At 53.9% G+C, this 23,076-nt stretch overlaps 7 protein-coding genes across 7 annotated transcripts; 3 read left to right on the top strand and 4 right to left on the bottom strand.

Annotated features, from left to right (window-relative positions):
- Positions 1-512: 512 nt before the first annotated feature.
- On the bottom strand, positions 513-960 carry CPAR01_07777 (uncharacterized protein; the record flags this gene model as incomplete). The annotated part of the gene is made up of 2 exons (XM_060492046.1): positions 513-723; positions 812-960. The coding sequence occupies 2 exons, from the start codon at positions 958-960 to the stop codon at positions 513-515; spliced, it is 360 nt and encodes a 119-aa protein (XP_060348416.1).
- Positions 961-6,399: 5,439 nt separating this feature from the next.
- Positions 6,400-7,592, bottom strand: CPAR01_07776 (GIY-YIG catalytic domain-containing protein; the record flags this gene model as incomplete). Its single annotated transcript, XM_060492045.1, has 2 exons — positions 6,400-7,084; positions 7,357-7,592. The coding sequence occupies 2 exons, from the start codon at positions 7,590-7,592 to the stop codon at positions 6,400-6,402; spliced, it is 921 nt and encodes a 306-aa protein (XP_060348415.1).
- Positions 7,593-10,209: 2,617 nt separating this feature from the next.
- CPAR01_07775 (uncharacterized protein) lies at positions 10,210-10,868 on the top strand (the record flags this gene model as incomplete). The annotated part of the gene is made up of 2 exons (XM_060492044.1): positions 10,210-10,350; positions 10,446-10,868. Coding segments are annotated over 2 exons (564 nt in total), but the record flags the coding sequence as incomplete, so codon positions are not given.
- A 2,432-nt stretch (positions 10,869-13,300) lies between these two features.
- On the top strand, positions 13,301-14,308 carry CPAR01_07774 (serine/threonine protein kinase; the record flags this gene model as incomplete). The annotated part of the gene is made up of 2 exons (XM_060492043.1): positions 13,301-13,425; positions 13,486-14,308. The coding sequence occupies 2 exons, from the start codon at positions 13,301-13,303 to the stop codon at positions 14,306-14,308; spliced, it is 948 nt and encodes a 315-aa protein (XP_060348413.1).
- Positions 14,309-15,387: 1,079 nt separating this feature from the next.
- CPAR01_07773 (splicing factor 3a) lies at positions 15,388-16,944 on the bottom strand (the record flags this gene model as incomplete). The annotated part of the gene is made up of 1 exon (XM_060492042.1): positions 15,388-16,944. The coding sequence occupies one exon, from the start codon at positions 16,942-16,944 to the stop codon at positions 15,388-15,390; it is 1,557 nt and encodes a 518-aa protein (XP_060348412.1).
- A 531-nt stretch (positions 16,945-17,475) lies between these two features.
- On the top strand, positions 17,476-18,804 carry CPAR01_07772 (ATP-dependent RNA helicase FAL1; the record flags this gene model as incomplete). Its single annotated transcript, XM_060492041.1, has 3 exons — positions 17,476-17,581; positions 17,652-18,692; positions 18,746-18,804. The coding sequence occupies 3 exons, from the start codon at positions 17,476-17,478 to the stop codon at positions 18,802-18,804; spliced, it is 1,206 nt and encodes a 401-aa protein (XP_060348411.1).
- A 546-nt stretch (positions 18,805-19,350) lies between these two features.
- On the bottom strand, positions 19,351-20,904 carry CPAR01_07771 (uncharacterized protein; the record flags this gene model as incomplete). The annotated part of the gene is made up of 2 exons (XM_060492040.1): positions 19,351-20,501; positions 20,556-20,904. 2 exons carry the CDS (start codon positions 20,902-20,904, stop codon positions 19,351-19,353), a joined length of 1,500 nt encoding a protein of 499 aa, XP_060348410.1.
- Between the last annotated feature and the right edge of the window lie 2,172 nt (positions 20,905-23,076).

The raw sequence follows: 23,076 nt of genomic DNA, 5'->3' as shown, positions 1-23,076 counted from the left end.
GACCTGTGGAACAGGCACAATGGCGGGTTGAGGTGAAGAACGATCGACGGTTTTCGGTTCTGTCGCAGTCACAGGTATTCGGGTAGACGGTGGATTCCGTGAGAGATCATGCGAGCGGATGTAGACGGGAGGGCTATGGATATTGTCGCATGACAGATCCTAGAGGTTGGTTTTCACCGGTGAGAATATAGACGCGGTTCGATTGATCGACGAATTTGTTGCTTCGAGAGTCGTCACTGGATAAAGCGCATCAGAAAGAGATCGGTTGCGAGGGAGAGTATGATCTGGGGGGTGAGCGGGATATGTCAGATATAATGGTGCGGTGGAAAAGCTAAAGGCTAAAGATGCGGGTGACCAACGGGGTACCTAGCGGCGACAAGCAAAGAAGCTGGGGTTTGGGGGAGGCGTTTGGTACCTACCATGTGTGGTTGCATACAATGGAAGATTGAATGGTGATGGCACACAAGCGATATGTTACGAGCGAGAGTCTTCAGCACCTTTTGATGACCGGATTAGGAGAGGATCCGAGTCATGAGAATGAGATGTAGGAGGGAAGCTGGGGTTCGGGGGGAGGAAACGATGTGAAGTGGGAAGTGTGGATAAAGGTGAGGGAAGGGGAAGGGAAGGTGCAGTGTGGATAGGAACTGAACGGCGGGCCGGGTGGACGGACATGGAAGTGGACGCAGAAGGGAAAGAACCGAATGAACGGGGAAAAGCGAGTACCTATCTTAGAAGAGATGGAGATGGCCGGCAACGTGGGAGGAAAGATGCACGGGCAGGTTTGGGTTCGAGGTACCTACCTACTCCGTACCTGGAGGTAACTGAACTTGGGGTGGGCGAAAATGGGCGGAAATGGGACCTGAAGTAAATGTGCTGTGCCGGTGCGTCCAAGAAGAAAATGGCAAGGCCAGGCGCGGCAACTTGCAAGGCAGGTGCGATGCAAAGTGTGGGAGTGGACATGGGACGTGGACAACATGCATCGGCATCGCACCCGTAGTGTAGCGATCGCAGTAGCGATTGAAATAACGAGAGCTTGTGTTTTTTATTGTCTTCTTTTTTTTCAATATTCTGACTACTTTATCTGCTCAATAAGGTACCTCTGCAAAAGTCTAAACCAACAGCAGAAATTGAGGAAAATACATGCATCTGGTGAGAGCTAAGAGAGGAAAGCGCAGAGGGTGCGACAGGCAGGCACCGACGGGGACGGAAGTTCCACGGGTCCTGCCAAGGTACCTCAACTTGAGGAAGAAGGACGACCGTCGAACGGCAGGTGCGAGGGTGACCAAGGGCGGAACGGAAGGGACAGCTCACGTCTGTCGGTGCAAAATCCCACTACAAGTGGGTCCGAACTGGACGTCGGCCACCCACTGGAAGTACACGGTACTTCCTCGGGTGCCTCTTCCATGACGTCCACGGAGTCGCTCTCCCTCCCTAACCAACAGAAGCCTGAGCTGACAAGCATCCTGGCCTAACCACAGAAGACTGTCTGTCTACCAATATCACCGTCTGTTCCTGACGACCCCTCGAATCCATACCAGGACCATGCTAGTAACAGTCAACCAAGATCAAACCAAACGACTCTGTTGATCTGGATGCTCGGCTGGCATTACTTGACGGCCAATATGACTTTATCCTTCAAAGGGAGCGATCCATTAGTTCCCCGGCTAAGCCTCCTGCTTCCCTTTGATGACGGGCGGAAGAGAGTAGGATGCACTTGCCCTGGTGTCATTTTACGGTCTTTAGTCCGAGGTACATTGTGGTCCGACCGTCCTCAGGTACACTGGTACATGGCCCCCAATCCTGACATCCAAGTCGGTCGACATGCGACATCAGACACACATACACACACACACTCGCGCGCGCTCGCACACAATTAATCGCAGCAGTGCCCGAAGACGTCGCAAATGCCGGCCCATGAATCGTTTGGTTTGGAGTGCACGGCCGCAAAACCTCCGCATCGCCCAGGGCTAAGTGCAAAGCCTGGAATTGCTCTCGATCATCGACCGAACATTCGTAATAGGGCCATCCCTCAATCGCCGTCCGACATGTCTCCAGTGATTGGCGCATTGTCATCTAGACCAGAAGGATGCATGCGAGGCGTTGATGCATCGCCAGCGCTGTCATTCCGACATCCGAGCCTTACGTGCTTCGGATGGCATTTCGAGGCTACACTTGGCAGTACGGAATTCTGTACATGGGATTCCTCGAGAAGTCATATTGCCTTACCGAATTTGCACCATTTTGTCTCCGATTGTCCAGCCTGTGACAGTTTTGCCACTGCTGCATTTCAGTGTTGCGTCTAAACGCCTAAACTCTGCCCTGCCAGGACGGCATGCCCTGGCTAAGGTGAATGAATGCCTGGCTTGCCTGGGTCTGAGGCAAAAGGATACAGTGCCACGGACCACGAGACTTTGCTACACGCCCACTCTTTTCCCATGCACAAGAAACCAACATCTGATATCGCGCGCTGACTCAACAGGGGGACGCCAATATCAATCGCTTAGCGAGCCAATCACGACAGTATGACGTTGGAGAAACCCACCCTGACGTCCCAGATCGGTTCAAGGGCGAGGTTCATCCCTGCTTGCGGGGGCGGGCGCTGGACGGGCGACTCAGTTTTAGCATTTTCTGATTGATTTTTTTTTCTCCTTTGTTCTTTCCTCAGATGACCTGCACGAAATTTGACGACCACCACGGCTTAGTCATCTGCCAACTCCTGATATCACGACTGATTATCACCAGAATGATATCTTCACGAAATGTAGTTTAAGTTGAGCTCACGTCGTGTACCTTTCTCAGAAATAAAATCTCATATCAGGGCTCGTTGAGAAAGTAGAGAATGACAGGCAGAAATCACAACGAACTTGCGCGAACCTCGAGTCTTAAGCATGATGATAATGAGAAATGAGATGGATAAAGGAGATGGAAGTCGCTTTGCACGCTTAGGTGACGTCAAAGACTAATTTTAAAGAGAATCTCGTGATCCCGTCAGCTTTGGCAGAATAGATTGAATATTCTTTTCACATTACCAACATAATTGTATCAAGAAGATGATTGAACAAGTCCCGCCAAGATTGTCTGTCTAGTTCCTTGATCCGTGGCACGCCTATTGGAGATTGTTTAGAAGGCTCCCATTTGTGACTCCATCAAGAATGACCAGTCAGCTCAGTAGAAAACGTTGATCACGGGTGAATATCAAGCCAGAGGTGATGATGAGACCTACAGCAGACCCGCCATCTATCTCTGAGGCAGATCCTCTTCGGCCATTCATACAATTATGAAAAGAGTCTAGAGGGTTACTACCCCCAGCATTGTTAAGACACTGCACAGAAATCATGTTGAAGTTTCCAACATACGCGAGCAAGAAAGAAAGAAAAGTTCCTCTCAACCTGTTCTGAGTATCATTAACTATCGGCCAGCAAGGACTGCTAGATACCAACATTCAGAGAAACTGATTATACTTCCCTCGGTTGATCATCATAATTATGCTCATGTAAACCACCTCTTTCCTGCATCTAAAATAAAGTAGGCGCAATCCAGATGGAGTAGCTATTATCCGTAGGTCAGATCGATAAGATCAGGCTGACAGTGATTTTCGCATACCTAAATAATTCACGTTTCTGCCTGAAAATACTGAACTGGTCTGCTTGTTCTCCATGTCATTGCCAAATGCCCCTTTATTAATGATTTAGATGCAGATATTTACTGCAACTGGAACAGACAACTGGACATCAACATGAAGTTTCATATGAAAACCAGAGTTTAAAGGTACGAGACATTGCAATGTTGCGATATAGGCACTCGTGATGGCTGGTGGTGTACCTAGACACGGAAAGTAGTATGCTGGAGACACAATTGACATTGGCCTTTGTGAGTTCTCTTCGTCTTGAGCGAAATGGCTCACGGGAAACAACACACAAAACTACAAGTGATTATTGCCTATGAGATTGGCCAGATGCCGCTCTACATTCAACAACTTCCGCAAGACATAGCCTGGAGCTTGAATTCATGGTGGGCTTGCACCTTGAAGCTCACAATCTGTACCTATGCTCACGGGGTTCTCTTTGAAACCACTGTTACGTTCATTTAATTGGGGTGGTTCGTTTGAACAGCATATTCGGAATCGTCCACGATGGCAAGAAGAGCCTCCTGGCTCATACCGAGACGACTGATGTTCTCTGTACTCAGTCGCCTGGGTCTATATCAATCATTCGGAGAGCTGGACCGTGTATCTTATGCAGTTGGCGTTCCTTGGGCTTGTGGCCCGGGACTGAGCAGCTCATATCTACAAGACACTGCTTCGCTTAAGATGTCATATGCTTCGTTGAAACGGAGAGCGAGATTCGGTTTCGGAGAGATAAGTCTGTGTCGGGATTGCGGTCCCATCTAACGTCTTCTCTTCGAGCTGCTTCATCTGCTTCTGACTGTACCTCTTCAGCTTCTTTCCAAACTCAAAGAAGCAATGGCCACAGACGAGAATCACCCCTATACTCCCAAATTCTCTAAAGTCTAGGAGACATGCCTGTCGGACATGGCTTTAAGGTCTACCGACTACGTAGACAACACCCCTCCTTCCTTAAGAGGTTCCTTCACAGCTCAGAGGTGGAGCGGGCATATGGAGCCTAGTTTGCTGCGAGGACAGTGAGCTTCTACTTCGTAAGGTGGACGTGTACCAACCCGTGTACATCTACGAAAGTGGGATGAGCTTTATGAGGCCAACGCCTCCTCAGGAGATTTCCCACCTTTTATTCTAGAGTCCAAGGGGCTCTTCTCTTGAAAAGCAGAAAGATTCAGGGGACATCACCAAGATCAGCCATTGTCATTGCAAATTTCTTGTGCATATCTCTTTCTATCGATGAGATGGTGTCACGGTTCAACTCGGAGAGATGATTACTAGAGCATCGTAGTCCGGCAATGATTTAGTACGAAACCACTTGGGCATCGTCGGACTTTCGACTCTGGGTTCCCAGTTCCTCTCTCTCTCTCTCTCTCTCTCTCTCTCTCTCTCTCTCTCTCTCTCTATAGACAGACCAGAAATACCATGCCCTGTAGCTCGCTCGCTCGATCCCATGAGAACACGTCGTACGCAGTCAAGCATACATACTGACAATAATGGCACATTCTCTTTAATTTTGGCATGGCGAGGCCTCGCACAGAGCTTCACAGGATTGCTAGCCAGTCATGGAGTTGATGAGGGAGAGCTCAAAGTAGCTCACGGCTCTTACTGATGTGAGCACGATTCCTGGCGTACTCTCACAGTTCCGGTTTCGCAGGAGTGTAGACCCAGCATCGACCAAGTCTGTAAATTACGGAGACATCAAAGTAAACTTACAAGACTGACCTCGGACACGACAATTCAATCTCGTTATTCGACCTGTAATGGTGGTTCAAGACCGATATGGTTTCACAAACAGTGAGACTGAGATACAATTTGGCTACGGGTTGAGCAGGTTTCTTGTAGATCACATTCAATCGAACCATATCTATATGCAATACGGAAGCACGCAAAGAGCTCATAGGTAAGACGTAATCCGATTTCAATTTCATGGTACAGACATCTATGCACTACTATCCCGCCAGAGCCAAGTCGGATAACGAGAATATCACAGCTACTAGGGCCTCGGCGTGGTTGCTCTCGGGCCAGATTGGCAATTTAGGCCATGCCATGGAAAACAGGACTGTGAGCTAGTCGACCCCTTTGTTGCCCATCAGGCCCATGGTTGCGGCCGCAGCTCTCGGGAGCTGGTCGCGGTGTCTTCGATGGTGGCGTCAGAGTCTACCGGTGTCGCAGATCCCCAGGCCGTCACCAGCCTCGCGCCAGCTCAGTGTCTGACCTTTTCTCGAGCCAGACATGCCGAGAAACGATGCTGGATTATCCGCGTTCATGCACCGCCCGAAGCTATTTGCATCCGGCTATGTGCATCGCCTTGGGCGTAGTCTGGATGGTCAACTTTCCCGAACCAACCTCAACGGTGCGTTCCAGCACTGTTGGGGTGGGTTTCCCGAACGTTAGACTTTAGCCAGAACGCGGCGTACGCAAGAGTCAAGGCAAGCCTGCGGAGATACCCAACACTCCAAGCTTTCATTGAGCTTGCAGAATTGGGCAAACGTATTTGCATGCAGAATCGCTTCTAGACCAACCCTCAGAGCCCCAAGGAATGCTCTCAACACTCCGAATCGACAGTAGCCGAGATGTGAAAACGGTTCGATATTACCGCAAATGTAGAACTCCACTGGTATGACGACAATGCGAAAAATTCGACGCTGGCCGTCTGGTTCGTAGAGACCCAGGCTGACTCGCAGCATTTGGGAGAAACAGGCTTTGTGGGCCGAAAAGATGTTATCTCGCAGATGGATCTTGCAGATCCGTGATTGACACAGAGACCCACGTGGATCTTATCAAGTCTTCGTTCGCCTCTTCTTCACTTTCAAAAGAGCCTCGACTTCTTTCGCACCCCTTTCCCGTAGTGACAATTCTTTCATCATATCGACCCACTGAATGTGGCCCCCACATTGTGGACAACGGCCCTGAATAGGGACGACCACTTCTCGATCCTCTTCATGGTGGAGCATATGACGACTCCAGCATGAAAGATGCCCAACAGCCTCACAGGACTCGTTTGGACACACGGCGTGTAATCCCTGACCGTGAGGTAGTGCCTCTTTGCAGACTACACAGCTGCCCTCTCTTTCAAAGGCGATGACGGACTGTGCTTTTTCAATGTATGGCTTCATGTGCGTGTAGTCCACAGGCAAGGCATGGATGCCCCAAGCGACGTCGTCTGAAGATGCGGCGGGGTCGGGGCCGAAGTCGGTGACTATGTTGAGGGTGTTTCGCAGAGGCTCGGTTGACTTGGTAGAGGAGGAAACCCATGCTTTGTGTACATCCTTTGCAAAGAAGTGTAGTGTAAGCGGCCACCGACGGAAGCTCGGTACTCCTAGCAGGAGCTGTAGATTGGACAATATCGAGGAGAGGCTAGCACGAGGTCGGCGGGGACGTCCATTCTTCTTTACTCCGTTTGAGACGGTGATGCGAGACGTGGAGGGTATATGCAGAGACAAATGTGGGTTCGTCAACGCCCATCTGTTGTTCTTTGTCAGCGTATGGTTGAGAAGGTTGATGTTGATACAGAACGTGATATCAAATCAAATCAAATCAAATCGAAATGGTGCAATATGCAAAATCTAGACATGCAGGAGAACCTGAGCATGTGCAAGCTAGGGGGGTGGTGGGGAGGAGGAGCGGGGAAACATCATCTGAAGCAGAGCACCTTGCTTGAGAGCATGCTTGGAAGCATGATAAGAGGGAAACAGCCTCAAGGTCAAGGTGGATCGTGAACGGGACGGAGATCATACTCAAACTTTAGAGCAGCAACCATGCCCGGGAAGCCGGATACCAGCCCCACCATCTCCCAGGGCCGTAGGCTTAGACGAGAAGTGCGAACAGCGCCGCCGCGGGCCTCGCCATTGTGCTGCTTCAGACGGCGCGGGGGGTTGGGCGTCGAGCCGATGTAGAGAGACGCGTGGCGTACGGTGGAACGGAGGATGTACACCGTGTAGAGGGCGGGGATGGGCTTGGACTGGACGGGCATGACTCGGCAGGGGACGGTAGACGAAGTCAGGACATGTTGTTCTGCGACGTGTTTTGGGATGGAGGGACGAGAGAGAGCGGTGCAGACTCGAGACTCAGTGCTTGTGCTGGCCGCCGGGCAGTCTAGACTCGTCTTTTGCTTATGGGCGCATACGTGGACTCGGGTTTGAGCGTGTGCCGGGGCGGTCGGGGTTGGGTCTGTGACTGAGTTTGTCCAGATAGATGGGTGTCGGACCACAGGGCGAACACCGGAGGGAGAGAGAAGGATAGGTATGGGTGACAGGCCAGGCCAGGCTTGGGCGATGCTTGAACGCCTGTGCTATTGTTGGTGAACTTCGGCGTCAGTTGTGGTGGTTCCAGGTGCTGCTGGCAATGCACCGCGGGGCGATGATACTGGACGGCGCCGCAGCGGCCAGGTGAGAGAGCGGTGTGTGAGGCGAGGCGAGGCGAGGCGAGTTGCGTTCCAGGTCTGGATTCGGCTCCAAGGTTGATTGAATTCTTGGAGGCTAACCGTAGAGAGCGATGTCGGCCGAGGGGTCGGAGACTCGGGTAACTGCAGGCTGTTGATTGAGAGCGCGGGAGAGGGCGTGGGAGCGTGGGATGGTCGCGGAGTTTGAGTAAAGTGAACCCCAAGTTTGGGGGGGAGACGGAATTTTTTTTGGCGTCAGGGTGACATTCGGCCAGGGACCGATTAATTGGATCTGGTCAGGTGAGAGCACCAGGCCAGGTCGGGGGGGTTAAGAATGCAACGCAGGCCACGGTGAGACGAATTGACGTGGGTGGTGGGAGTGCAGCAGTAGCGGCAGCAGCCACAGGTTACTCCAGGTTAAAAGTTGCAGTGAAGCACCGTAACACCATAGGTAGCACGAGGGTACAGGGAAGTTGGCGCAGAATGGAAGGGAGTGAGAGATGAAGGTGAGTCAAGAGATGGAAAGGGAATCGAGATTGGCCACGGGGGACGGGATGTTGTCACGACTCACGGAGGAAACAAGCAACGTACACGGAAAGTGTCGAAAGTGTCAAAAATTTGAGGGGGCCTACCTAGAACAATAATGTGGGATCCAATATTGATTCACTTTGGAAATCTGGATCAAATCTGTGTGTAAATTGGATGGCTGACGGCTGCATTGAAAATAGAAATGTTCGGTCGGGAGTTGAGGAGAGGCTAGTCCTGTTTGGGACACGGGGAAGGCTGTGGCTGCTCACCTGTTCTCACCTTGGGGCCTCACCTCACCTTCTTCACCTTGCTTTTTTTTTTTCCAGTCATGTTTTTCTTGTCGGGGGATGCCAGGATGGGAGGCTTGGGCTTCCATAGGAAGGCGTGGAGGGCCAGCCGGTGACGGGAGCAGGGGGTAAGACACCGGGGAAGCTGACCCCAAGTCTTCCGCCTCGTGGTTCCTTCCGGTTGGCGGTTGCACTTGCACCTCGCACCTGCACTTTTTCGCACTTTCTGCTCCTGCCTCCTGCCGTCAGCACCAGTGAGTGCCTGCCGTTCCTGCTGTTCCTGACGATGCCTCCTGCCCTCCTGCCTCCAAAGGGAGGTACCTGTTGTCTCGTACCGTTCGTGCCTTCCCTCCCCCCAGCTGAAGCATCGTCGCCCGGCTTCGTCCCTCGTCCCCCCCCGGCTACCCCGGCTACCGGACCCTCCACCCGCCAAGGGCCCCAACATTCCCCCATGTTTTTCAATTTTAGATTCCCGTGTCGCAACATTTCGTCCCGTGATGTGCAAAAAAAATGCCACCCTCGTCAGCTGTGTAGCTCGGGGGGTGAAGCTGTCCACGATGTACTTCGTACCTTACCTTACCACCTTACCACCTTACGCATAGCTTCCCCAGCTTCCCGCCAGCTTGGGGTCACGACACACCGACACCAGCACCGACACCGACCGCGGAACTCAGCCAATGCTGCACTCCGCAACCGCAATCGTGGACCTCCAAGCTCCCAAGCTTCCGTCTAATTAACCACCTGCATGCACTCAGAACTACTCAAGCGGATGCGTGCCTGACGATACCGGTTTCAACATGAGTAAACCCCCTTCATGCCGCTATTTACTTGTTCTTACTCACAGAACCACCTATCTTCTGCCTGGGCACGCCTGGCTACCAAGTGTCACTCGAGAGACCAAATGCTTTCTCAGATTGCCAAGGTGTTCAAATGAAATGGGAATCGAGACGAATCGAGGGCACGAGATCTCACTGATGCTGACAAGAGCATAGATCACCTGCCATTACGAAGAGTGACGCATCCTAGGTTGATTACCGAGCCACATTCGTATACTGTGGATTTCAGGTACTCACGTATCCATCAGAACCTCGTTGGCTGTGCCAATCAGTACCTCGCACAACACTCGGCCATACCCAAGAGCTGCTTCAGTGCAGTGACACAGCCTGTGCGACAGAAGAGAAATCGAGCAGTTGATTGACCAACCTGCGACTGTCGGCTGCAGTTGTGCAGCTCCAGAGGTCAAGGAGCCACGCACCCCGGATGCCCGAGCAAAGATTCCCTGCTTCAACAAAAAACCAAAAGGCACCGATGGAGGCTTCCAGATACACGGAATGAAGCACTGGAGCTGGCACTAGAGCCGTACGGAGACAAACTACGTACGGAGTGTCCTGTTCAGTCGTTCCCAGCGCACATCAGTTCGCCTCCTGCCCTACGACTCGAGACATAATCGCCGCTCAATCCGCATCCGCCGTCACAAATCCACAGAATGCCCATCAATTGGCGTCTTCGATTGGCACACAATGCCCGTGGCACGCGTGGGTTGACGCTGGTCCCTCTGCTCTCGCTGATCCGATGAGGTCTGCCACGTTCGCCTATTTCCGACTCGGGAGCGAGCAGCAGTAATACACAGTCACACAGTATGCTGGATCACCAGTGCCATTCCTCGCACCCCACGTTTTCGACTGTGCCTTCGAGAGTCTTGACCGAGTTTCCGAGACATGACAAAGCTTCCTCCCCCTTGTGCTCCGCTGCTGCGAGCGAGCAGGCCTTCTGTGTGAGTAATGCATGCGCGAGTGTAGACCACAGCTGCAGCCAAGCATTGAAGCATCCAAGCATTGAAGCATCCAAGCTAGCAGGCTCACTGCTTCGAAGCTATGAGAGCCGAACAAACAGCCACCAAACAACACTCGTCAGCTTGTTTCCCTGGCAAAAGCCCGTCGACTGTACGGCCAGAAAGCCATCAGCTTCCTCAACTGACTGGCGTAACGCTTGCGGCTTTACGGCTTTAGGCCTGCCGACCACGGCGTTGGAGGCGTTGGGATGGCTTGGGTAGTGGAATACGGGTTACGGCGTGCGGTGTGCGGCTTGCTACCCACACCTCATCTCCAACTTTGGAAGTTAATCAGTCAACAACCCACCCTCTGACACTTCAGATCACCCGCCTATTCGCACCGTTAAGGCAGTCAGCCTGCAGTTGGTGTGCAGCACTGCAGCACACCATCGTGGCAGTTGATAGCCGAACCCGATTGATTCAGAGACGACGCGGCAGCAAAGGAAGCACCAGACAAGCACACCACCCTTCGAACGGGCAATTACCTGCAGTTGTGTGACAATAGAGGCCGGATGCTCTCTAAGCTCCGCGTGCGCCGAAGACGTCTGGTCATGCTGGAATACCACCAGGCCACCTGGGCAGGCAGGCAACGGATGCAGACACATGTCCGGCCCTTCGGTGGCAGCGACATGCCAGCCAACCAATTCACCACCTGGACACACCGATGGTCACTGAGGGTGTCCTTGTGGATTGCAAAGAAAGCCAGCTTGGGCCAGTCAGCACTCGCAACCTACTACGTAGAGGGGTGTGGGCGCGTACCTGGGCCGGAGGAGGGGACCCCTATAATGGGATTTGGGAGCGCCTCCAAATACGGTCCATCCTTGCCGATCCCTACCTTAGGCCAAGGGTTCCAAGGTCAATCATGGAGCACACTGGATCTGGCTGGAGAAGGATTGTCACCATCGCTGTTCGAGACGCCAAAAATTCCCTGTCCTAGACCTGCGATCCAGAAGCTGCACGCAGATGACCTTCCCTCCTGGGTTACCCTCAGTCTCTGTTGGTCTCTGTCGATTGCTGGGCACAGAACAGCTTGGGACTAGGCATCGTTTTGTCTATCTAGAAGCTGTCGACGCGCCGAGAGGGAACGACTTAGCACCAGGAGTGATCTAGACCGCAGTCTACTGTCCACGGCCGCTGCACGTTCTATGGCGATAGACCGACAGACCGACAGACCGATAGGCCACCCTCCACCAGCATTCAGTAGGTACACAGTCCGGCCCCCCTCAACCATGCACGTTTACCCTAGGAGAGGAGACGACCCGTGGGGGTGGATGAAGCAGGCGGCAGGCGGATAAGGTGAGTGTGCCGTCGCACTAAGAAAAATCTTTTTTTCCTTCCATGAAATGGTGGGTGGAGGTGCCGTGATTATTCTGGACCCGGGTGACTGCTCCCCCCTGGCTCACTGAAAGTTGAAACTAGGAAGAGTTGGAGCGAACTCATTTGCCTCACCGCCGCCGCGCTCGACCCGTGGCACGCATAGCTAGCTTTGTTACGAATAGTAAGAGTTCGAAGTAAGGTGAGCGTGGTGAGATGGTGGCAGCTGCTAAAGTCCTATTTCCAGCCCTCGAGGCTCTCGATGCCCAGCCGGCACATTCACCTGTCCGTCTGTCTGTGTGTGATCTGAGCGAGAGGAGTCAAGACTCAAGACTATAGAGAGAGACGTATCTTTTCTATTTCCCGCGAGACTGTCCCTCGTCTCGTCTTGTCAAACACCATCTGAGATGAATCTCTACTTAAAATACTGTGTTCGAATAGTGAACACGAATATCAGTACGTACCTTCCCACCCCTGCTGCTCGCTGCCAAGTCCGGCTCGCACATCCCGCTGCAATCAGAAGTCTGGACTCTTTTCGTCTTTGCTTCCCTTCCACTCACTGGAACGGTTTGGGAGAAAGCCGCTGAAGGGACTTGGGTGATCCGTGTGCCACACACACACACACACACCGAGAAAGACGACAGAGAACGAGAGAGGAACAGTGTGACAGTGACAGGCACACAGGTTACCAGTGAGAGAGTCGGAAGTAGAAGTGCCAGTTGCTGCTAATAAGCTTGCTTCTTAGGGGGGGGAGTGGTGATACCTCACCTTTATGTACTGTGTATGCAGAGTGGTGGGGGTCCCGGTCTTCTCACATCAACACGCCCCCACCACTTCCATCACACACCACCCACTTCCTCCCACGCCACGCCACGCCCCCTGCCCTGCGGTCTGCGGCTTGCCCTTGAGGTGGTTGTCTTGGCTTTTTATTCCAAGGTACCGCCTGAAAGTGCCCGACTGCCCGTTAAAGAAGCGTTGCTCCTCCGACTCAGCTTGCCTCGATTCTGTCACTCTCACTCCGACAACCAACTCGACCTACTTCGACATCGATTCGAGACCATCGATTACGCCCATCTTAGACACTTCAACCGGCTTTTGTCTAGACAAGAATTCCACCCTGATGACTGGAATCTCGTGCTAGACGCTTTCTCCACAACCTTCGATCGGGCATATATCACCTAATGACCATTATCGACCTGGTTCTTCTTCGACAGCCTCTGCAAGCTGTCACATAAAGAAGTCAACTTCGACGACTTGAACCCGCCGAAGACTATCTTATCGCAGCAACTTTTGGACAGAGATTCATTCTCTCAATCCACACACGCACACACACCAACACAATGATCCCCAGAGGTCTCACTTCCGCCTTCGGGACCCCGTCCCTCGAGATCGGCCAGATCCTGCTCGGCAACGCCAGCCGATACACCATCCAGAAGAAGATCCGTGAGGGCGTTTGGATCGCAACGTAAGCTTACTATAATCAAGCATCGTTCAGAGAGAAGCATTATACTAACAGCATTAACAGTAACCCCATGGGCAACAAGTCCATCGTCAAGGGTGTTCAGGGCATCTCCGGAGCCCAAAACGAGCACAACGTCCTCCGCAAGTTCCAGGGCAACCCTTTCCTCCGCCCCGTTATCGACGAGATCCAGCAAGATGCCCCGATGATTGTGCTCCAGCACATGGACGACCATCTTTTGAACGCTACCATCAAGAAGCCCTTGACCAACCGCGAGATTCGCTTCGTTGCCCGCGCTGTTCTTCGCGGCCTCTCCACCCTCCACAAGGATGGTTACGTTCACACCGATATCAAGCCGGACAACATTCTCGTCAACTACGCCTCGGCTTATGAAGCCGACCCCGATCTTCGATTCTCTGACGTTCAGATCGGTGACCTGGGGGCTTCCTACTCCGTTGACTCTGACGTCGCCACCAAGGGTTTCCTCATCGGCGCTCCCATTTGGACCAGCCCTGAAGTGCTCATGGAGGTTCCCTGGGGAACTGCCAGCGATATCTGGGCCTTTGGCTCCATGATGATCGCTCTCCTCCACGGTGGCGACTACAACCCCTTCCGCCCTACCAACGCTCGCTATCACGACCGTAGCTACATTTTTGAGGTCCTTCGCCAACAGTCTCGACGCTTCGGTGCCATTCCCGAAACCTACCTCGAGCGGGCGCGTCCCGGTAAGGCTATGGCTGCCAAGGCACTGACTGTTGGTCGCAAGGTTGAGCCTCTCGACTTCCGCACCGCTTCTCATTTTATCAACCGCATCATGCGCATGGACGCCGCCGAGCGCCCTACCGCCGACCAGCTTCTCGAGGAGATGTCTGGTCTCTTCGAGGACTAGATTCTAAGATCCTCGACGATCATCCACGATTATTGGAGACGAATGAAAGACATTCCCACAAGGGATGCACAACGATTTTGTTTTTTCGTGTACCGGCAAACGGACACCAGCATTACATCAGGGGAAGAATTACAGGACAGAACTTAATGAGGATGAAAAGCGGCGGAAGCCATTGAGCTCCATTTCCTTTGTGTATTTGGGACACCTGGATACTACAGGCGGGGTTTTTTGTCATTTTCAGCAACGGCATTTGGATATCGCCTGAACGGAATTACTCAGGGATTTGGGTCACACGGTCAACATGGAAAAAAGATCGCAAAGGGAAGACAGAAAAGTTACACGGGGCAACTAGGGGAAAGCGAATGTTTTCGGAGCGATGAAAAGAAACCACCCAGGCGGTACTGTACAAAGAGATAGATGCCTTAGAATCGGCCATACCACATAGACTAACAACCCATATATACAGTGGCCTCCAAGGATGGCTCACTTTGAAACCACATACACATCCTCCGCTTGCATCAGTGATTCTCTGCTGATCAAATCTGTTCCACAATCCTTGATCTTTAGCTCAGTAGATAGGTCCGCAAAGGCCGTTTTGGGAGGATAGGTCAAGCGCTGCAAGCATAGCATTGCCTGTACGGTAGCTTCTGGCGTGAGGTCTGAAGATGATGTTTAGCATACCATGACATGCAGATTGTGCAAGTTCCAAGTCAATGAATACAACCGTCTTTAGCAAGCAAGTCTCTAGTTCCGCTGATATTGGGGGTATTTGGATGTATATCCACGTTTGTTGCGCACTTGTCTCGAAGAGTTTGCCAAACCAAGGCTCAGGCCGCCATCAAGAATCGTGGTTCATGAGGTTCCTCAAAGATATCATTTCTATGACTGTCATCACCGCAATACGATTATCCCCCATCCAAGTAAACCTCGATGTAAGTCTTTTTGATTTCTACAATTTACAACCTCCGTAGCGCGTCTTGGCATCAACGCGTCTCCATGTCCTTTGAAATACTTGTACACCACGCCGGACCATCTGATCTCCTTTGCCCCTTTTACTTCCTTCTTCAGAGACCCCATATTTATAAAAGACCCTGCTTCTGCAAATCGTAGTACACCTTCTCAGGCATGACATTTCCCTCGGCGTCCTCCATCTGCACCACGCTCCCCTCGTCGACCTTGGTCTTCTTGGCCTCCCGCTGGATCTTGTCCCACAGGTTCACCGCCTCCTCGATGCTCGTGATGTCACGGAACAGACTGGTATTCGTAATACCGAGACACCGCAACCCGTGAACGTGCCGCGCCTCATTGAAGTGCTTGTCAAACGCCCGCCGACCCATGTAGACAAAGTTGCCGCAAATCTCGCAGGGGAACTCGACGCCCAGCCCGTGCAGACGGTACAGCCAAAAGGGAATCGGCTTGCCGTCCCACGCGAGCGGCAGTTTGAGCGGGTTGTAAATCTTCTCCTCGCCGTCCTCACCGTCCTCGTCGTCGTCTTCGCCGTCCGCGCCGCCGCCGTTGTGGTGCGCTACGCCGCTGCCGGGCGCCGAGTACGACAGGTTCATTATGTTTTCCAGTTCCTGCTGGCGCTCGCGCTCCGTCATGCCCTGTCTGCGCTCGACGTTCACGCGCGTGTCGCCGCGCTCCGTGCTCATTGCTGCCGCGAGGCGTTTAACGCGGTACTCGCGCTCCGCGATGGCCCGTTCCTTCAGCCTCGTTGCTGATACTTTGTTCGTGCTGCTGCCGATAGTTTCTTCCTCCCCTTCTTCCTCGCGGCGCGCTTTCCTCGCTTCGGCGGCCTTGATGTGCTTCCTGCCCGTCATGTGTGACTTGTAGACGTTTTCGTTCTTGAACTCCTTTTCGCAGTCGTCGCACCAGATGGCATCTGCTGAACTGGTCTCCCGTGCGGTACCATTCGCGCCGCCGCCACTCGTCTCCTTTTGCCAGCCCGGGACCTCATCCTTTTCCCACGCCGCCTCAAAGTCGCCATCGAATCCCAGAAACACCTTGTCGAGGTTCTCGAGCGGCCGCGTGCGACGCATAAAGGACTCGAGGTACGACGCCAGCTCGCCGACGTATTTGAAGTACTGATCCGTCAGCTTGTCGCCGCGCTTCAGGCCGCCGTACCCGGGCGTGAAGTTGTCAAAGACCTCGAGGTACTGCAGGTACGACAGGCGCTTCACGTTGGGAAGGTTGAGATAGGCCTCGTGGGAGGTGTGCAGGTCAAAGAAGCGGCCGAAGCCTTCCTCGCCGGTAAACAGGCGGTCGACAATGTAGGGCATGACGTCGCCGTCGTCGGGCTTCTTAACGCGGTATCGCACCTCCGAGTTCTCGGCCTGTTCGTTTGGGTATTTGGCGTGGTGCTCGCGCGCCGTCTTGAGCTGGCTGTAGAACTCGTCAAAGGGGTCGCCGGTGCCGATGGTCTGGATCTCGCGGCTGCGCGAGCCGTCGACGTCGCGGTAGATGTCGAGGAGCTTGACGGACTGGGATTGGATCTGGTCGAGGAGCTGGCCGATTTCGTGGTCGCGGTTCAGGCGGTCGCGGATGTGTTTTGGTTCTTCGCTGATGCGGTCTGCAATGCCCTGCTCGAGGCGCTCGAGGTCCTCGTGGAGGTAGCGCTGCTCTTCGATTACGCCCATTGTGTCGTCGTTCGCCGCCGTCGCGCGCGATGAAAATCCAAGGGGGGAAGGATGCTGAGCTGGGCTAGACTGTAGCCGATTTCGGGGTCAGGGTAGAGGCTGAGAGGACGAGGCTCTAGAAAAATCGATATCGCAGCCTTTCTGGACGCACGTTTGCTGGTGAGCGGTCCACCGAATAAGGTCGCGTTAGCTTTGGGTTTTTTTGCGATGGCAAGCTGCTCGGGGCACTCAGCACACTGTGGAACAATTGATACCCTGTGGAAAGACCAGTAAGATTCTCACAGTGTCGGCGGATGTGATTTTCCGTCCCGGCCTTTGCAGTGGAAGGAAGACATGCTTTCAGCGCTAGATACAGGCAGTGGCCACTGACACGCAGTCGCGCTGTAGAAGCTTCAGCGCGCCCCTCTAAAATTTCCATCGACCTGCTTGCATCGTCCGCCTGCAAATCCACCACCACCACCACACACATCATCGCGACACATTGTCTAAGCAGCACCATCACTCGCCACACCACCGAATTAAACCATCATCATGGCGGAAGGAAGCGGAATTGATCGCAAGGCGGAGGAGAGGATGGAGTTTTCGACCTCCAAGGAAGTGACGGTCCACCCGACCTTTGAGTCCATGTCCCTCAAGGGTAAGGCTGCCCAGTATTATCACTGCACTTGATGCCATGGAAATGGCGCTTACTGACATCCCGTCCCCAGAGAACCTCCTCCGCGGCATCTACGCTTATGGCTACGAATCCCCCTCGGCCGTGCAGTCCCGCGCCATTGTCCAGGTCTGCAAGGGTCGCGACACCATCGCCCAGGCTCAGTCCGGTACGGGTAAGACGGCCACCTTCTCGATCAGCATGCTCCAGGTTATCGACACGGCGGTGCGCGAGACCCAGGCCCTCGTCCTATCTCCGACGCGCGAACTCGCGACCCAGATTCAGTCTGTCGTCATGGCTCTCGGCGACTACATGAACGTCCAGTGCCACGCCTGCATCGGTGGCACCAACGTGGGCGAGGATATCCGCAAGCTCGACTACGGCCAGCACATTGTTTCCGGCACCCCTGGCCGTGTCGCCGATATGATCCGTCGCCGTCATCTCCGTACACGCCACATCAAGATGCTCGTTCTCGACGAGGCCGACGAGCTTCTCAACCGCGGTTTCCGCGAGCAGATCTACGACGTCTACCGATACCTGCCCCCTGCGACGCAGGTCGTCGTCGTCAGCGCTACCCTCCCGTACGATGTCCTCGACATGACGACCAAGTTCATGACCGATCCCGTTCGTATCCTGGTCAAGCGTGACGAGTTGACACTCGAAGGATTGAAGCAGTACTTCATCGCCGTCGAAAAGGAGGACTGGAAGTTTGATACCCTTTGCGATCTTTACGACACCCTGACCATTACCCAGGCCGTTATTTTCTGCAACACCCGCAGAAAGGTCGACTGGTTGACGGACAAGATGCGCGAGGCCAACTTCACCGTCAGCAGTATGCACGGCGACATGCCGCAAAAGGAGCGCGACAGCATTATGCAGGACTTCCGCCAGGGCAACAGCCGTGTGCTCATCTCTACCGATGTGTGGGCGCGTGGTATCGACGTGCAGCAGGTCAGTTTGGTCATCAACTACGACCTGCCGAGTAACCGTGAGAACTACATCCACCGTATCGGTCGCAGTGGTCGCTTTGGACGTAAGGGTGTTGCCATCAACTTTGTTACTAGCGAAGATGTGCGCATTCTGCGGGACATTGAGTGTGAGTACTTGTCTCCAAGTTATCAAGCGTTAAGATGCTAATTACGATAATAGTGTACTACTCTACCCAGATCGATGAGATGCCCATGAACGTGGCCGATCTCATCTCTTAAGCAAATGGTTGTTAGAAGACCCAAAATGCTCAGATCCTGTGCCAGCAGACGGCAAGGATAATCAAATGAGGCAGACGAAAAGGTCGTCATGCCAATGAGACTGTGGAGGAAGGGGGCTTGATTTAAAAGCAGGTGAGCAAGATACAGCCCGTCTTGGGAGACTGTGCATGATTGACTTACACATCCCTCAAAGTGAAAAATCTAGATTGTCAGTCAATGAGAGGATTGCGGGCGAAGAAAGGCGTCACAAAACAAGGAAGTGGATTGATGGCTTTGGGAAAATGTCATTATTCGTAGTACTATGAACAGCCGCGCTCTGTGCCGAATGGGTATACAACACACGATACCCTCCCACGCATGTTTCTTTTGACCGTTCCAACGCCATTTGAAATATGTGAAGCTGGTACTGCAGGACAGCTCAGTGGTTTTCTGTTGCTTGGTCGGCTGTGGTTGTGCTGGCGAATCATAAAAGTATTCGCTGCCAAAATGTCCTCCCCATCACTCCCCATGAACGCCTTGCCATTTCCTTGTTATACATGTTATTCATTAAATCCGATTCTCGGGCATCGGCGCAGAGCTGAAGCGCATGGACCGCACGGTCTGAGCGTACCGCAGCATCGACCCGCGCGTCTTTGCGCCCTGCGGCGGCTGAAGCCTCGACTTCCTTACGAGCGTGGACGGCCACCGCAACGGCGCGCCGGCATCGACTTCCGCTAGCCGGAACTCGTCGCGGCTGCCTCGGCTGTCGCCCCGAACGCTGCTCCGCGCCGGCGGCTTCATCGCCGTCAACACGTCGATGTGCTCCTCATGCTCTGTCGCCTCTTCGTAGGGGGAGAACTTAAGGTCGTCTAGGCTGGCAAAGGTGTCCCTCTGCACGCGTGGGCGGTTCGATTTGGTGCCGATGGTTAGGGGACGCTGGTAGTGCATCTCCGGGTCGCCGTGGGAAAAGTTCTTTTCCCACTCCTCGCGGCGGGCAGCGTCTGCCGCTGCCGCGGCGTAGGCGCTGTAGGAGCTGTACATGATACCGCCCCCGGTGGTGTTGCCGCCGGTAGCAGAGGCCATGAAGCGGGGGAAGAGGCGGCAAAGTAGAGGCTTGAGGGTGGTGAGGCAGGCTGTTACGATGGCAGCGTGGACCTCGACGCAGGTCAAGTTTGCGATGCGGACGGCGGACCAGGTCACGTCCATTACTTGAAGGGGGGTCTCGTCTGTGTGGAAAAGACGGACGAGACGGACTATTGAGATTGCGCAGACGAGAAACGCGAGGCAGAAGACGATGTATAGCCCTGTCTTCTGCCGGCGGGGGAGACGCATGGTGTGGATGACGGGCAGAGGTAGGAGGAAGATGAGAAAGTCGGTGGCCAGGTGAAGGCAGGCGTTGCCCCAGAAGACGGAGATGGGGTGGCAGTAGACGGGCGGGTTAAGAGGGTCGTAGTCCCAGGCGGAGTGGAGTGGCACGCAGGTGGTGAGGATACTGGCGATGATCCAGGCGTGGGAGAGGACGACGACGCCGAGGAGGATCTTGCCGAGGAGACGGATGGAGTCGTAGGTGAGGATGCGGATGTAGAGAAGGAGGATGGAGATCTTGGTCAGGGTGAGGCTGACGGAGTAGAAGAGATTTGTGAATATGCCTGCTTCGATGTAGGCGGCGAAGGAGGGGTAGGAGTAGTAGAGATGTTGGCCGAGGCCAAAGTTGAGTTCTGTTGGGTGTTAGTTCTGTTTTCGTTCCTCTACTGACAGTAAGTTCTACTTACGAGTGATCATGCCTCCACTGGTAGCGATGGCAAAGATGAGAGAGGCAAGGATGGTCCAGTCTTCCCACTTGACGGAGCGCAGGATCCTGGCGCGGGTGTAGAAGCGCATAGCAACAAAAGCGGTGGCCACAACGGCCGAGAGGACGGCCACGGGCACGACGGAGGCGCCATTCCACTCGTTTGGGTCGGGTCTCGGGAGGATGAGCCAGGGCGGGATCGTGGTGTTTGCTGCTATGGTTGTTGTCGCTGCTGCTGCTGCTGAGGCAGAGGTAGAGGCTGAGTTGGAGACATAAGGGATGATGGAGCGGTCAACCAGGGAGGGGAGGTTGCCGGTGGCCCGGGGCGGCATATTTGCGTTCAGGAGCGGTTTGCCGTAGGGGCTGGATTTGATGCGAGATGTGTTTATTTATGAGTACATTGTTGGTTGAGTTGGTGAAGAGCGGTTCTGAGCGGCGTTTGATGAGTTGTTTGTATGAGCTGAGAGAGATTGAGTGAAAGACGTTGATGTTTCGAGGTAAGATGTTGGATTATTGCTGTGATATCGATTCGTACGCCACCGGTGGCTCGCACTTGGAGATAACCCGTCGACCAATGCGAGATCTAGCTCGTCATTGCTAATGTCGATATCAAGAAGAGATGCTGAGATCCAAAAGACGACAAAAGAAACGATCGAAATGTCTCAAGGGGGGAGACGAAATGGCGGGTCACTCAACCTTATACCAGCAGGGCCATCCAACCACCAACACCAAACAGCCCCTGTTGATCTCGACCAGGCCCCATGGAGGAGACGAGGCAGACTGAGAGTGAAGGGGGCCGGGGAGAGAGGAGAGAGACAGACAGAGTGGGAGACAAGAAGTGGCCGCGATGTGGCCGCGCACCGGGCCAGGGGTTGATGAACCAGGGGTGGAGGAGTGGATCAGAATCTGTGACGGGCGACAGACGCAGGAACCCATGTACTTTCTTTCTCTCACTGTGAGAGCACTCCCCGTTGGTGGCCGCATTCTGGTCTCTGCGGCCTTGGAAGCCGCCGGCAGCCCCAGATTTACGGGAGAGTGTCCCGCTGGACGGGGGTGGAAGAGGGACAGAGCATTGGTTGGATTTGGATAGCCGGCCCATGAACCAATATGGCCGCGGCTGAAGTGGTTGCAGGCGCCGGACGGTGGAGAGAGCACACCAGGGCACGGAGATTTTGTGTATGATGACTGGTCACTGGCCACTTCTCTCAAGGATGTTTGGCAGGGGGGTTGTAATGATGGGTGCCGGTTTGGTTACATGTTTGTGGTCGTGGTGCCATGTCCGGGCCGTGATCATTGATGAGGGCAGCAGATCTTTCAGTCTGGACTAGTCTGTATTGATGCGAGCGATTGGTGCGTTGAGTGAAGTGGTGACTGATGAGGAGGCCTGGAGGATGTTCTCGCCCTCCCCATATTGGAGGACTGAGTATGAGCATCGCCGAGAGTTGTTGGGCGGGTATATGTGCCGAGGTGATCGCACGGATACACCAGTATTTTCTCATTTTCTTCCCAATTGCGGACAAACTCAAGCAACGCCGATGATTCATAAAGGACTAGTTCGTAGACCGGAAAGACTAGATATTCTCACCGACGGGCCATGAAGTTGGGACGCGTCAGACGGGCGGCAACGACAACAACTTTGTTGTCGTCTTTGGCGAGGTCCATCCTAGGAAAGACAGTGAAGATAGTTTCCCAGGCATTTGGGTCGAAGCCAAGACCAGATCAGCAGAGTTACGGTATTCGAGCCAGACAGTAGGTGTAAAGGCTGTAGAGAAAAGTTACGGAGGGCAGGTATGAGACCACTCGGCCGGCCAGGAGCGGCCTCTCTGTAGGAGAGTGTGCCTCTCGGACCATTTTTTGAGATGGGCCTAAGGGTGATAATGGCCTTGCGTGGTGAGAGCGTTTCAGCTCCGGCTTGCGATCCACAGGGTCCGACATGGGGGAGGCATCGAAGAGGAGGGTATATAGAGTCGTCGGTTCAGTTGATCTTGTCTGCCCTACCTGTCTTGGGCTCTACTGTTACGCTCGGGTCGTCTGGCAGGCCTGAAATACATTAGACTTTGAGCCGCAGTGAGACGGGCACAGGTCAAGCAAGAGGACGTGGATGGTGCCGATGAGAAAGTGTGTGTTCGTGCCAATATCAGGCGAAGGGACGGAAAATACAGTGAATGGTGGAGGTTAATGAGTGAGAGAGTGAGTGTGTGGATTTCAGGTCAGATGAGCGAGCGAGTGAGTAACGAGTGCTTGAGTGAGGGGGCCCCCGATGAGTGAGTGAGTTCAAGGTGAAGGGTGAGGGAGGACCTTGCCAGCCAGAGGTGAGACACTGCCGAATTTACCTGAAGAAAAGACAGGCGACAGGCGAGACACTGTGCAACCAGGGGTCTCCCCCCCTTCTTTGGGCTGTCTCGGGACGCATCTGGCTGCGATGCCCCTGAAGCTAAGCGACCGACGCGGACGAGGCTCCGGGCGGGGTGCTCACTCACGCTTTTGAACTACGGATAGGTGGG

This window comes from Colletotrichum paranaense, assembly GCF_030867605.1.
Source record: "Colletotrichum paranaense strain IMI 384185 chromosome Unknown Scaffold_6.1, whole genome shotgun sequence".
Classification (NCBI taxonomy): domain Eukaryota; kingdom Fungi; phylum Ascomycota; class Sordariomycetes; order Glomerellales; family Glomerellaceae; genus Colletotrichum; species Colletotrichum paranaense.
The sequence above is the reverse complement of the archived record's forward strand: the minus strand, read 5'-3'. Positions and strand labels throughout refer to the sequence as shown.